Source organism: Oncorhynchus clarkii, chromosome 28 (assembly GCF_045791955.1).
Source record: "Oncorhynchus clarkii lewisi isolate Uvic-CL-2024 chromosome 28, UVic_Ocla_1.0, whole genome shotgun sequence".
Lineage (NCBI taxonomy): Eukaryota > Metazoa > Chordata > Actinopteri > Salmoniformes > Salmonidae > Oncorhynchus > Oncorhynchus clarkii.
In genome coordinates, this window is record NC_092174.1 from 35,531,810 (window position 1) to 35,547,849 (window position 16,040).

A 16,040-nucleotide genomic window follows, 5' to 3' on the forward strand; every position below is an offset into this window, starting at 1 on the left:
CACTCAAACCAAGCTGCTTACCTATTGCAGATTCAGTCTTCCCAGCCTGGTGCAGGTCTACAATTTTGTTTCTGGTGTCCTTTGACAGCTCTTTGGTCTTGGCCATAGTGGAGTTTGGAGTGTGACTGTTTGAGGTTGTGGACAGGTGTCTTTTATACTGATAACAAGTTCAAACAGGTGGAGGACAGAGGAGCCTCTTAAAGAAGAAGTTACAGGTCTGTGAGAGTCAGAAATCTTGCTTGTTTGTAGGTGACCAAATACTTATTTTCCACCATAATTTGCAAATAAATTCATTAAAAATCCTACAATGTGATTTTCTGGCCTCTCTCATCTTTTTAAGTGGGAGAACTTGCACAATTGGTGGCTGACTAAATACTATTTTGCCACACTGTATACCCACAAACACATATACCCACACAAACATATGCCACATACACATATACCCACACACACATATACCACATACCCATATACCCACACACACTCATACCCACACACACATATACCCACATACACCAACCTACACACATATACCACACACACATATACCACACACACACATATACCCACACACACATATACCACACACACACATATACCACACACACATATACCACACACACATATATACCCACGCACACATATACCCACACACATGTACCACAGACACATATACCCACACACATATACCCACACACATATACCCACACACATATACACACATATACACACACACATACACCAACACACACACACACATGTACCACACACACATATATATACCCACATGCACATATATACCCACACGCACACATATACCCACACACACATACACACACACATATACCCACACACATATACACACATATGCCCACACACATGTACCACACACACATATATACCCACATGCACATATATACCCACACGCACACATATACCCACACACACATACACACACACATACACCAACACACACACACACATATACCCACACACTTACACCCACACACACACATACCAGCACACACATATACAGCACACACACACATACCCACTCATACATACACCACACACACATATACCCACACACACACACACACATATACCACACAAACATATACACACACACGTACCCACAAACACATATACCCACACACATTTACCACAGACCCATATACCACACACACATATACCCATACACACATATACCCACACACACATATACCCATACACATATACCACACACACATATACCCATACACACATATACCCACACACACATATACCCATACACATATACCACACACACATATACCCACACACACATATACCCACACACACATAGACCCACACACACATATACCCACACACATTTACCACAGACCCATATACCACACACACATATACCCATACACACATATACCCACACACACATATACCCACACACACATATACCCATACACATATACCACACACACATAGACCCACACACGCATACACCAACACACACACATATACCCACACACGCATACACCAACGCATATACGCATATACACACACGCATATACAACACACACACATATACCATACACACACACATACCACACACACATATACCCACACACGCATATACCACACACACACACATATACCCACACACACATATACCCACACACACATACACCCACACACACATACACCCGCACACACATACACCAACACACACACACTTACACCCGCACACACACATACCGCACACACACACATACCCGCTCACACATACACCACACACACATATACCCACACACATATACCACACACACATATACCCACACAAATACAGTGGGGCAAAAATAGTTGAAGTGTACCTATGATGAAAATTACAGGCCTCTCTCATCTTTTTAAGTGGGAGAACTTGCACAATTGGTGTCTGACTAAATACTTTTTTGCCCCACTGTATACCACACATGCATATACCCACACAGACATGTACCCACACACACTCACATGTACCCGCACACACATTTACCACACACATATACCCACACACACATATACCAGACACACATACCACACACCTGCGACATGTAAACAGCACATACTCACACACCCTGGATCCAGTCACCCAAACATGAGAGGCTGTCTTGAAGAATTGCCACTAACAGTTCAGTAGGTATGTTTACACTCATAGATATCTTCCTCTCTTTCTTTCTCTCTTTCTTACCTCTCTCAGCGCGGGCGTGGGTCGTACCGGTTGCTTCATCGTGATCGACGCCATGCTGGAACGGATCAGACACGAGCGCACGGCCGACATCTATGGTCACGTGACTCTGATGAGGTCACAGCGGAACTACATGGTGCAGACGGAAGACCAGTACGGCTTCATCCACGAGGCGCTGCTGGAAGCAGTGGCTTGTGGGAACACGGAGGTGGCGGCCCGGAGCCTGTTCTCCTACATGCAGAAGCTGGGCAAGGTGGAGAGTGGAGAGCACGTCACTGGCATGGAGCTGGAGTTCAAGGTAAACATAGAAATACATCACCGGCATGGAGCTGGAGTTCAAGGTAAACATATAAATATATTCAATAGAACAGAAATACATCACTGGCATGGAGCTGGAGTTCAAGGTAAACATAGAAATATATTCAATAGAACAGAAATACATCACTGGCATGGAGCTGGATTTCAAGGTAAACATAGAAATACATCACTGGCATGGGGCTGGAGTTCAAGGTAAACATAGAAATACATCAACGGCATGGAGCTGGAGTTCAAGGTAAACATAGAAATATATTCAATAGAACAGAAATACATCACCGGCATGGAGCTGGAATTCAAGGTAAACATAGAAAGACCAGGTATTGAAATACATACAGTAGCATACATTTTGAATAGAAAACATGTTGAAATATAGTAGAAATACAGTTTTTCAATGCAAGTACAGACTAAATATTAGGAAGAATGCATTGCCCTTTAACTTTGTTCATAGGAACGTGTTTCTGTGGGGGGGAAACTCAATCCCCCCTTCACCCCTCCCCCCCCCCCCAGCGTCTGGCCAACACCAAAGCCCACACGTCTCGGTTTGTCAGTGCCAACCTGCCATGTAACAAGTTTAAGAACCGCCTGGTCAACATCATGCCCTATGAGACCACCCGCGTCTGTCTGCAGCCAATCCGAGGTCTGGAAGGATCAGATTACATCAACGCCAGCTACATTGATGGATACAGGTAAAGCTCAACCAAGGAAGAATAATTAGTAATATGGGCATCTCATTTCAAGGTATTGTTCCATGATACATGGACCAGTGGCCATATTTTGGGTCTCAAATTAGGCTTATAATATAATTGAAAAATCCAAATGAAAGAAATGTGTCCATTCTATTTCTTTGGTGTCTTTACATTGGATCAGAACCCTGTATAACTCAACACCCATCGTCTAATGTGTATAGGCAGCAGAGAGGTTACATGGCCACCCAGGGCCCACTGGCTGAGACCACAGAGGATTTCTGGAGGATGCTGTGGGAACACAACTCTACCATCGTGGTCATGCTCACTAAACTGAGAGAGATGGGACGGGTAAGGTTACACACACACAAACACACACAAACACATCTGCACACGCATGCACGTATGCTCGCACACACACAGAAACACACCACACAAGCACACTCAGAGACACAAATATACGTACGTGATGCTATCTCTGTACCTCTGTGTGTGCCTGCAGGAGAAGTGCCATCAGTACTGGCCCGCAGAGCGGTCTGCTCGGTACCAGTACTTTGTAGTGGATCCCATGGCTGAATACAACATGCCTCAGTATATCCTCAGAGAGTTTAAGGTCACCGATGCAAGGGTGAGAGTGTGTGTGTGTGTGCATGTGCGTGCGTGCGTGCGTGCGTGTGTGTGTGTGTGTGTGTGTGCACGTGTGTGCGTGCGTGTGTGTGTGTGTATTTATGTGTCCACAATACTGTATACCCTCCTCAGACAAGGCAAGGTCAATGACGCAAGACTGTGTAACTGTGGGTGTTGCTTTTAAATGACTTAGCATATTTGATATTGGAATCAGACACCCTGACCTCTCCCCTCTATCTGCTCCTGGCAGCTAACATGTTCCTTCGACCCACAGTAGATTACACAGTAGTCAACCCTGTCCTCTCCTGATGCCCTTATCGTGTGTCTGTGTGTGTGCATGCTTGCATTCCTGTGTGTGTGTGTGAGTTGTCGATTACTCCAGTTAAGCCTGTCCTGTCCTGTCCTGTTCTGTCCTGTCCTGTCCTGTCCTGGCGGCCCGTTGACAGATGTTGTATTGATCTCTGTGTGGAGTCACGCCGTCTGTGGAGTCACGCCGTCTGAGCAGAGAACAGACGTAATTGGCTAGAGACGGGCAGGCCACAGAGTCTGGCAGACAAGACAGGACACATACACATATAAAGCTGACAGAGGGTTGGTGCTCAGCCACCAGAACAGACCTGATAAGACACAACTCTGGTAACAAATAGTACAATAGTTTGTTTGGCTAAATCAGTAGAAGGGACATCTCACCTTCACTTATCCACTCACATAAGGATCAGAGAATACCAGTAACAATATGGAGGATGGTTTGAGAAGTCATACTCAACATTGCTCTCATCAGCACTTCTTCTGCCCATTCTCGCATCAGGATGGCCAATCACGGACAGTTCGTCAGTTCCAGTTCACCGATTGGCCAGAGCAGGGTGTTCCTAAATCTGGAGAGGGCTTCATCGACTTCATTGGCCAGGTGCACAAAACCAAGGAGCAGTTTGGACAGGATGGCCCAATCAGTGTCCACTGCAGGTAAGAGTCATTGCCATAGCTATAGGTTTGACTAACAATGCTTTCCCCTGATATACTTCACACACCTCATTCTGATTACTGATTTACATTAGTCTAGCCACTGTGTGTGTGTGTGTGTGTGTGTGTGTGTGTGTGTGTGTGTGTGTGTGTGTGTGTGTGTGTGTGTGTGTGTGTGTGTGTGTGCAGTGCGGGTGTGGGGCGGACCGGAGTCTTCATCACTCTGAGTATTGTTCTGGAGAGGATGCGTTACGAGGGAGCTGTGGACATCTTCCAGACTGTCAAGATGCTGAGGACACAACGCCCTGCCATGGTACAGACGGAGGTAGGCTTCACATTCTCACTGTTGAAAACCATGGATATCAGACAAGTACATGTGATTTCTCTGTGTCTGGAAGCCACGGTAATGGTAGGCTGTTGCTCTGTCCTGTCTATTTCCCTGGTTCAGGATGAGTACCAGTTCTCCTACCAGGCTACCCTGGAGTACCTGGGGAGTTTTGACCACTATGCAACCTAAGAGAGGAGAGGAACTGTCATCCCTCCATCCTTCTGTTCAGATAGAGGTCCACAGAGACGAGGAACAACGAAAGAGAGGCGCAGACTGGAAAACGACTAAACAATTAACCTTATATCCCATTGGAGGGGCGACGCTACTAACAAGGAGTAATTATACAAGAACAACAACAGCAACATACAAAACAACAACAACATACAAAACCACAATAACATACAAAATAACAACAACAACATACAACACAACAACAACATACAACACAACAACAACATACAACACAACAACAACATACAAAACCACAATAACATACAAAATAACAACAACAACATACAACACAACAACAACTAGACAAACGTCAAATAAAACCTGTACTCTCAGGAAAGACCTGCAAAGGATGTGTTGGGAGTCAGAGACAGACTATTACATGTGTAATCCTGCATATTCTTCTTACCTCAGTGTTTTATAAAACCTGTGTGTTGTGGTCAGCTATTTCAAAAACAAAACCAGTGATGTATAAAAGGACAACAAAAAGCCTGGATATCTGCTGCACCTTAAATGGGTTTTCTATCTTATCTTTCTATCTGTGGGTTTAGTGTACGAGGGGGGAACACTTCCACGTGTCTGTGGGTTTAGTGTACGAGGGGGGAACACTTCCACGTGTCTGTGGGTTTAGTGTACGAGGGGGGAACACTTCCACATGTCTGTGGGTTTAGTGTACGAGGGGGGAACACTTCCACGTGTCTGTGGGTTTAGTGTACGAGGGGGGAACACTTCCACGTGTCTGTGGGTTTAGTGTACGAGGGGGGAACACTTCCACGTGTCTGTGGGTTTAGTGTACGAGGGGGGAACACTTCCACGTGTCTGTGGGTTTAGTGTACGAGGGGGGAACACTTCCACATGTCTGTGGATTTAGTGTACGAGGGGGGAACACTTCCACGTGTCTGTGGGTTTAGTGTACGAGGGGGGAACACTTCCACGTGTCTGTGGGTTTAGTGTACGAGGGGGGAACACTTCCACGTGTCTGTGGGTTTAGTGTACGAGGGGGGAACACTTCCACGTGTCTGTGGGTTTAGTGTACGAGGGGGGAACACTTCCACGTGTCTGTGGGTTTAGTGTACGAGGGGGGAACACTTCCACGTGTCTGTGGGTTTAGTGTACGAGGGGGGAACACTTCCACGTGTCTGTGGGTTTAGTGTACGAGGGGGGAACACTTCCACGTGTCTGTGGGTTTAGTGTACGAGGGGGGAACACTTCCACATGTCTGTGGATTTAGTGTACGAGGGGGGAACACTTCCACGTGTCTGTCGCTCTGCATTCGTGGTGTCTGTTGATTCCACAGCTAGTCCTGGTCCACAGCACGGCTTTAGATCTATAGAACTAGAAGGACGGTTTGAGCTGCATGTCTGTGATTGGACACCAGACTCTTCTACCCACAGTGCCAAGAGAAACCACGCTGTTCCGGGGCAGATGGGAAATTAACTTTGACCTCTAATGAGAAGGAGGAATGGTACCCGTCTACATCCAGCATACATGATGATCCATGAGCTGCAGGTTGAGGTTGCCTGTAGGCACAGATCTAGGATCAGTACCATCCTGAAATCATAATCTAAACCATTTGGGTGGAAAAACAAAACTGACCTAAGATCATTGTCTGGGGGCAACCTCGCCCTACTCCAAGTGTGGATCAATATTATTACCAGTCAATGTTCAGTCATCCATGCTTTGCTTGTTATGTTCTGACATCTTACTACATAGAGTAATGACAGTAAAGGTTAAACACAGTTTAGGCAATTCCATTTCAATCCCAGCCAGTCATTTCGGGAGATGCACTGAAATTACATGTATGAATTGAAAATTGGCAATATTTTTCTTGGAGGACCATTTCAATGAATGAACAGAATTTGAGTTAATTTCCTTAATTGACTGGAGTGTTTTTTGGGGGGGGGGAGATTTTCCACATTCAGCAGAAAATATTGTAATGATCCTATTCATTGTGGTTCAGTGTGTTTGCCTTATGTTTCACCATGTTGGTTTTCAGCTGCATACGTTACATCTAAATGATCTGAGCTAAGCAGTGAGCGTCATAATGTAGCTTACACCTACTTGAAATCTGCCACTCTGCATTGGAATGGTCCTGATGGCTCAGTGTGTTGGAGTATGGTTCTGACAACACAAAGGTTGTGGGTTCAAATCCTGCTTGGGCTACATATACAGTAATGAGTATGTGTGTTAACGTTGAGTTGGATGAACTTTGTTTGCTTGATAAACACAAGTCCTCATGGGTTGAGAGTAGAACTCAAACTCTCTTCTCTTTCCCACAGTAAGACAGGACTCTTCACATCTTCTCTCCGCTCTGTCTCTGCTTGTAGTCCTACTGTACAGAAAAACTAAAGGACACAACCTTTAGTCCACTCCAGCATCCCCCACAATCCCTTTAGATATCATCCTCTCCTCTTATTGATTTGACATTCTATAATCTGCTGCCCCAGATACGTTGTGATTGAACAGCACAGTATGAACTTAGAATGTATATACTGTGTAACGTATAGAGAGTTCTTTATAATGCAGTACATACAGTAGGCTTAACTGACGTCCAGTTAAGAAGTATTGCCCGAAGGGGTTGTGGTATATGGCCATTATACCATGGCTAAGGGCTGTTCTTAGGCAAGACGCAATGTGGAGTGCCTGGATACAGCTCGTAGCTGTGGTATATTGACCATATACCACAAACCCCTGAGGTGCCTTGTTGCTATTATAAACTGGTTACCAACTTAATTAGAGCAGTAAAAATACATGTTTTGTCATACCCGTGGTATACGGTCTGATATACCACGGCTGTCAACCAATCAGCATTCAGGGCTCGACTACCCAGTTTATAAAAGTTCTTTATAACACAGTTTATAGGCCTGACTGACGTATAATTATTATCATCAAAAAAGAGCCTTATTGTTAACATTTTGATATGATTTTTGAAATATGTATCGTTCTATTTTGTTACTGTTATAGCTCTTTGTTTTTACTACTTTTTGATTTGTTTAATTGCTGTTTATTAGGGGAAAAGGACTCAATATAACCAATGAAATGTTGTTTACTTGGCAAGCCAATTTTTCTGTATGATATCGTCATAGTTTTTTTAATGGTCATTTTTAAGTGATTTCTTATTTGCTTTAGTATATCGTATACAGAACCTGCGTAGAATGCTATTTGATACTGCTGTCCTCATAGACAGATACTTAGATTCAGACCTAGTTTCAGTTTACAGCCCCTATCATAGCACCAGTGGTACGATCCAATTGCCAAAAGGGGTTTAGGGTGTCAGGGCATAGAGAGTTTAAATGTCTAGCAAAGTACAGTAGTCGGTGAAAGTCTGTTGCACTGTATTCAGTGAACCGTGGCGTTTCAGCTCGCTACTACAGATAGATGGAGAGTATAATGGCATTTTGACACAAAAGGAAAGGCCACACAAAAAGACAGATGGACAGACCCTCATTACTTTAATTAACAGCGGAATTATCTTGATATGAAATTTAAGTGTGGTCCAAAAGTCTAGTGGAAAAACAAGTCTAAATCTGGTGTGACTTAAAATGAACCTTAAAATGATGACTACATAATATATACACTGAACAAAAATATAAACGCAACATATAAAGTGTTGTTCCCATGTTTCATGAGCTGAAATAAGATCCCAAGAATGTTCCATACTCAAAAAAAGCTTCATCCTCTAAAATGTTGTTAACATCCCTGTTAGTGAGCATTTCTCCTTTGTCTAGATAATCCATCCACCTGTCAGGTGTGGCATATCAGAAGCTGATTAAACAGCGTGATCATTACACAGGTGCACCTTGTGCTGGAGAGAATAAAAAGGCACTCTTAAGTGTGGAGTTTTGCCACACAACACAATGCCACAGATGTCTCAAGTTTTAAGGGTGTGTGGAATTGGCATGCTGACTGCAGGAATGTCCACCGGGGCTGTTACCAGAGAATGTAATGTTAATTTCTCTCCCATAAGCTGCCTCCAATGTTGTTTTAGAGAATTTGGCATTGTGTGGGTGAGCGGTTTGTTGTGAACAGAGTGCCCCATGGTGGCTGTGGGGTTATGGTATGGGCAGGCAGTAAAATCTTTGAAATTGTTAAATGTTGCATGTATATTTTTGTTCAGTATAAATATACTTGACATAAAAGACGCACAGAGTAAACATGTGTCATCAAGCGAGGACCAGTTCCTATGACATCACATGATGATCATCATCACCTTTAACCTGGTACCTGTTATTTCCTTTAAACCCTGGATGTAGATAATATTGAATGTTGACTTTGTATTAAAAGCAGGATGATTGAATATACCACATAATGAGTCATTTAGTTCCTCTGTTCTAGTATGTGAGTGTCTGACAGCTGGCTGAGAATCATGCACTGTAAAACAAGGGAAGACTGAAAACAAGACTGAAAACAAGGGAAGACGAGCAAGGAGAAAGCCTTCATCATGAGATGAATCTCAAGGAGTTGGAAGGTGTGAACTGTGAAGTGTATGCTTGATATTCTTCCACTAGATGGAGTACCTTTCTTGCTGGAACATAGCTCCTTACTGCTTCCATAAATGCATTCACAGTCACACAGATGCTATACTGACACATGGTTTTCTTTGAGCCCAAATGGTTTTCTTTGAATCAAATACAATGTTATTGGTCGCATACACATATTTAGCGGGCATTGTTGCAGGTGTAGGGAAATGCTTGTGTTCCTAGCTCCAACAGTGCAGTAATATCTCAAAATAAACAACAACAACACACAAATCTAAAAAGTAAAAGAATGAAGAAATATAGAATATTATTAGGAGCAATGTCGGAGTCTAGGATATATATATATATATTTTTATATATATATATATATATATATATATATATATATACAGTACCAGTCAAAAGTTTGGACATACCTACTCATTCAAGGGTTTTTCTTTATTTTTACTATTTTCTACATTGTAGAATAATAGTGAAGACATCACAACTATGAAATAACACATATGGAATTTTGTAGTGAGCAAAAAAGTGTTAAACAAATTAAAACAGCCACCCTTTGCCTTAATGACAGCTTTGCACACTCTTGGCATTCTCTCAACCAGCTTCAAATGGAATGGTTTTCCAACAGTTTTGAAGGAGTTCCCACATATGTTGAGCACTTGCTGGCTGCTTTTCCTTCACTCTGCGGTCCAACTCATCCCAAACCATCTCAATTGGGTTGAGGTCTGGTGATTGTGGAGGCCAGGTCATCTGATGCAGCACTCCATCACTCTCCTTCTTGGTCAAATAGCCCTTACAAAGACTGGAGGTGTGTTGGGTCATTATCCTGTTGAAAAACAAATGATAGTCCCACTAAGCTCAAACCAGATGGGATGGAGTGTCGCTGCAGAATGCTGTTGTAGCCATGCTGGTTAAGTGTACCTTGAATTCTAATTAAATCACTGACAGTGTCACCAGCAAAGCACCCCCACACCATGCTTCACAGTGGGACCTACACAGAGATCATCCGTTCACCTACTCTGCATCTCACAAAGACACAGCGGTCTGAACCAAAAATTTCAAATTTGGACTCATCAGACCAAAGGACAGTTTTCCACCACTCTAATTTCCATTGCTCGTGTTTCTTGGCCCAAACAAGTCTCTTCTTATTATTGGTGTCCTTTAGTAGTGGTTTCTTCGCAGCAATTCGACCATGAAGACCTGATTCACACAGTCTCAACTCCGCTGCAGTTGATGTTGAAATTTGTCAGTTACTTGAACTCTGTGAAGCATTTATTTGGGCTGCAATTTCTGAGACGAGTAACTTTATTGAACTTATCAACTGCAGCAGAGGTAAATCTGGGTCTTCCTTTTCTGTGGCGGTCCTCATGAGAGCCAGTTTCATCATAGTGCTTGATGGTTTTTGTGACTGCACTTGAAGAAACAAAAGTTCTAGAAATGTTCCAGATTGACTGACCTTCATGTCTTATAGTAATGATCGACTGTCGTTTCTCTTTGCTTATTGGAGCTGTTCTTGCCATAATATGGACTTGGTATTTTACCAAATAGGGCTATCTTCTGTATACCACACCTACATTGCCTTGTTACAACAACTGATTGGTACAAATGCATTAAGAAGGAAAGAAATTGCACAAATTAACTTTTCACAAGGCACACCTGTTAATTTAAATGCATTCCAGGTGACTAACTCATGAAGCCGGTTGAGAGAATGCCAAGAGCGTGCAAAGCTATCAAAATTGTTTTTTTTTTTGTTGAATTTTTACCCATTTTTCTCCCCAATTTCATGGTATCCAATTGTTGTAGTAGCTACTTTCTTGTCTCATCGCTACAACTCCCGTACGGGCTCGGGCTGCACTGCTTCTTAACACAGCACACATCCAACCCGGAAGCCAGCCGCACCAATGCGCCGGAGGAAACACCGTGCACCTGGCCACCTTGGTTAGTGTACACTGCGCCCAGCCCGCCACAGGAGTCGCTGGTGCGCGATGAGACAAGGACACCCCTACGGACCAAGCCCTCCCTAACCCGGGCGACGCTAGGCCAATTGTGCGTCGCCCCACGGACCTCCCGGTTGCGGCCGGTTACGACAGAGCCTGGGCGCAAACCCAGGGACTCCCAGGGACTCGCTGCAGTACAGCGCCCTTAACCACTGCGCCACCCAGGAGGCTAAAGGGTGGCTACTGAAATATAAAAAATATTTTGATTTGTTTAGCACTTTTTTGGTTCCTACCTGATACCATATGTGTTATTTCAAAGTTTTGATGTCTTCACTATTATTCTACAATGTAGAACATTGTAAAAATAAAGAAAAACCCTGGAATGACTTGTTCCGCGTTTTGTTACATTACAACCATATTCTATTTTTTATTTATTTTTTGTTTTTTATTCTGGCAAATGGGGTCAATGTAAATAGTCCGAGTGGCCATTGGATTAATTGTCCAGCAGTTATATAAAATAGGGGTAGAAGCTGTTAAGGAGCCTTTTGGACCTAGACTTGGCACTCTGGTACCTCTTGCCGTGCGGTAGCAGAGAGAACAGTCTATGACTAGGGGTAACTGGATGGTAACTGGGGGTAAACTTCTAACTAGGGGTAACTGGATTCTTTGACAATTTTTTGGCCCTTCCTCTGACACTGCCTACTACAGTTGAAGTCAGAAGTTTACATACCTAAGTTTGCATTAGGTTGGAGTCATTATAGCTCATGTTTCAACCACTCCACAAATTTCTTCTTAACAAACTATAGTTTTGGCAAGTCGGTTAGGACATCTACTCTGTGCATGACAAGTAATTTTTCCAACAATTGTTTACAGACAGATTATTTCACTTATAATTCACTGTATAACAATTCTAATGGGTCAGAAGTTTACAAACACTAAGTTGACTGTGCCTTTAAACAGCTTGGAAATTCCAGAAGATGTCATGGCTTTAAAATCTTCTGATAGGCTAATTGACATCATTTGAGTCAATTGGAGGTGTACCTGTGGATGTATTTCAAGGCCTACCTTCAAACTCAGGGCCTCTTTGCTTGACATCATGGGAAAATCAAAAGAAATCAGCCAAGACCTCAGACAGAAAATTGTAGACCTCCACAAGTCTGGTGGAGCAACTTCCAAACACCTGAAGGTACCACGTTCATCTGTACAAGCAACAGTACGCAAGTATAAACACCATGGGACCACATAGCCGTCATACCGCTCAGGAAGGAGATGCGTTCTGTCTCCTAGAGATGAACGTACTTTGGTGCGAAAATTTCAAATCAATCTCAGATCAACATCAAAGGACATTGTGGAGATGCTGGAAACCGGTACAAAAGTATCAATGTCCACAGCAAAACGAGTCCTATATCGACATAACCTGAAAGGCCGATCAGCAAGGAAGAAGCCACTGCTCCAAAACCGCCATAAAAAAGCCAGACTACGGTTTGAACTGCACATGGGGACAAAGATCGTACTTTTTGGAGGAATGTCCTCTGGTTGGATGAAACATAAATGGAACTGTTTGGCCATAATGGCCATCATTATGTTTGAAGCAAGCCGAAGAACACCATCCCATCCATGAATCACGGGGGTGGCAGCATCATGTTGTGGGGGTGCTTTGCTGCAGTAGGGACTGGTGCACTTCACAAAATAGATGGCATCATGAGGGATGAAAAGTATGTAGATATATTGAAGCAACTTCTCAAGACATCAGTCAGGAAGTTAAAGCTTGGTTGCAAATGGGTCCTCAAAATGGACAATGACCACAAGCATACTTCAAAAGTTGTGGCAAAATGGCTTAAGGGCAACAAAGTCAAGGTATTGGAGTGGCCATCACAATGCCCTGATCTCAATCCCGGCATAGAACATTTGTGGGCAGAACTGAAAAAGTGTGTGCGAGCACGGAGGCCTACAAACCTGACTCAGTTACACCAGCTCTGTCAGGAGGAATGGGACAAAATTCACCCAACTTATTGTGGGAAGCTTGTGGAAGGCTACCCAAAACATTTGACCCAAGTTAAACAATTTAAAGGCAATGCTACCAAACACTAATTGAGTGTATGTAAACTTCTGACCCATTGGGAATGTGATAGAAGAAATATAAGCTGAAATAAATCATTCTCTACTATTATTCTGACATTTCACATTCTTAAAATAAAGCGGTGATCATAACTGACCTAAGCCAGGGAATTTATACTAGGATTAATGTCAGGAATTGTGAAAAGCTGAGTTTAAATGTATTTGGCTAAGGTGTATGTAAACTTCTGACTTCAACTGTAGGTCCCGGATGGCAGGAAGCTTGGTTCCAGTGAAGAAATGGGCCATGCTCTCTGTAGAACTTTTTGAGGATCTGAAGCCCCATGCCAAATCTTTTCAGTCTCCAGAGAGGGAAAATGTGTTGTCGTGCCCTCTTCACGACTCTCTTGGTTTGATGTGAACACCAAGGAACTTAACTCTCGACCCGCTCCACTGCAGCCCAGTCAATGTTTATTGGGGCCTGTTCAGCCCTCCTTTTCCTGTAATCCACAATCAGCTCCTTTGTCTTGCTCATATTCAGGGAGAGGTTGTGTTCCTGGCACCACACTGCCAGGTCTCTGACCTCCTCCCTATAGGCTTTCTCATCATTGTCGGTAATCAGGCCTAGCGCTGCTGTGTCGTCAGCAAACTTAATGGTGTTGTTGGAGTCGTACTTGGCCACGCAGTCGTGTGTGAACAGGGAGTACAGGTGTGGACTAAGCACGCACCCCTGCGGGGCCCGGTGTTGACGATCAGTGTGGCAAATGTGTTGTTGCCTAACCTTAACAACTGGGGGCAGGTAGTCCAGGATCCAATTGCATTGGAAGGTGTTTAGTCCCGGGGTACTTAGCTTAGTGATAAGCTTTGTGGGCACTATGGCATTGAATGCTGAGCTGTAGTCAATGAACAGCATTCTCACATAGATGTTCCTTTTGTACAGGTGGAGAGCAATTGAGATTGCGTCATCTGTGGATCTGTTCGGGCGGTATGTGAATTGGAGTGGATCTAGGGTTTCCGAGATTATGGTGTTGATGTGAGCCATGACTAGCCTTTCAAAGCACTTCATGGTTCCCGAGTTCAGTACTATGGGGTGGTAGTCATTTTGACAGGTTACCATCGCATTCTTGGGCACAGGGACTATGGTGGTCTGCTTAAACAGAGATTGAGAGAGATTGAAAATGTAATTGAAGACACTTGCCAGTTGGGCTGTGCATGCTCTGAGTACACGCCCTTAATATTAGACATCACGCACCAGCAGTTATTGACAAATAGACATACACCCTTTACCCCCCCCCGTCTTACCAGACGTAGCTGCTCTGTCCTGCCGATGCACGGAAAACCCAGCCAGCTCTATATTATCCATGTTGTCGTTCAGCCACGACTCTGTGAAACATAAGATATTAGAGTTTTTAATGTCCCATTGGTAGGATAGTCTCGACCGTAGAGCATCGAGTTTGTTTTCCAGTGATTGCACGTTGGCCAATAGAACCGATGGTAGTGGTGATTTACTCACTAACCTCTGAATCCTCACAAGGCACTCTGGCCTTCTCCCTCTATATTTCCACCTTTTCTTCATGCGAATGACAGGGATTTGGGCCTGGTCTCCAGAAAGTAGTATATCCTTTGCGTTGGACCATTAAGTACCAAAACAAGGTTGAAGGTAATAGGCTTGATGACTTCATCTTCAACCATCCATAGATCTCCTTGTGATAGGGGAAATTGAAGCTTGTGACAGGGGGAATTGAAGCTTGTGACAGGGGGAATTGAAGCTTGTGACAGGGTGAATTGAAGCTTGTGACAGGGGGAATTGAAGGGGTAATTCAATGCAAGCTTGACTAAACAATATGCAGAAACGCTTTACGCTCGACCACTCAGTTTTCCACCACAAAACACCAGAAAATGACCAAGAGTTGAACCAGCACACCTGTTTTTACACTATGATGTGACTATTAGATGTACAATGTTTCTTTTGAGAAACATATTTAAAATAAATAGTTTCACCATAATAAAACAAGAGTTCAGTTCACATAGGGCTGTTGCAATCATAACATTTTGTCTGACGGTTATTACCATGCAAAAGAGCAAGTGTGCATATGAAGTTATGTTGAGTGTAAAAGTGACCATTTGAAACAGGTCCTATATGCTAGATTGAGTTATTTGGCCACTTTAGTTGTGAATGATACAAACCTTAGAATGTCTCAGAAA

General features: G+C 43.5%; 2 protein-coding genes across 2 annotated transcripts in view; one reads left to right on the forward strand and one right to left on the reverse strand.

The window, feature by feature from the left end:
* LOC139386494 (receptor-type tyrosine-protein phosphatase S-like) overlaps positions 1–5,637 on the forward strand; it is a 129,014-nt gene extending 123,377 nt beyond the window's left edge. Inside the window, exons 31-37 of the mRNA XM_071132062.1 lie at positions 2,234–2,519; positions 3,047–3,225; positions 3,447–3,573; positions 3,725–3,850; positions 4,658–4,812; positions 4,999–5,134; positions 5,258–5,637. Coding sequence (XP_070988163.1) covers positions 2,234–2,519; positions 3,047–3,225; positions 3,447–3,573; positions 3,725–3,850; positions 4,658–4,812; positions 4,999–5,134; positions 5,258–5,326 — 1,078 coding nt within the window. The 3' untranslated portion in view covers positions 5,327–5,637. The remainder of the gene's footprint in view (positions 1–2,233; positions 2,520–3,046; positions 3,226–3,446; positions 3,574–3,724; positions 3,851–4,657; positions 4,813–4,998; positions 5,135–5,257) is intronic.
* Positions 5,638–15,136: 9,499 nt separating this feature from the next.
* Positions 15,137–16,040, reverse strand: part of LOC139386818 (alpha/beta hydrolase domain-containing protein 17A-like) — a 37,481-nt gene continuing 36,577 nt past the window's right edge. Inside the window, exon 7 of the mRNA XM_071132640.1 lies at positions 15,137–15,218. The gene's annotated coding sequence lies outside the window, so the exon portion shown is untranslated. The remainder of the gene's footprint in view (positions 15,219–16,040) is intronic.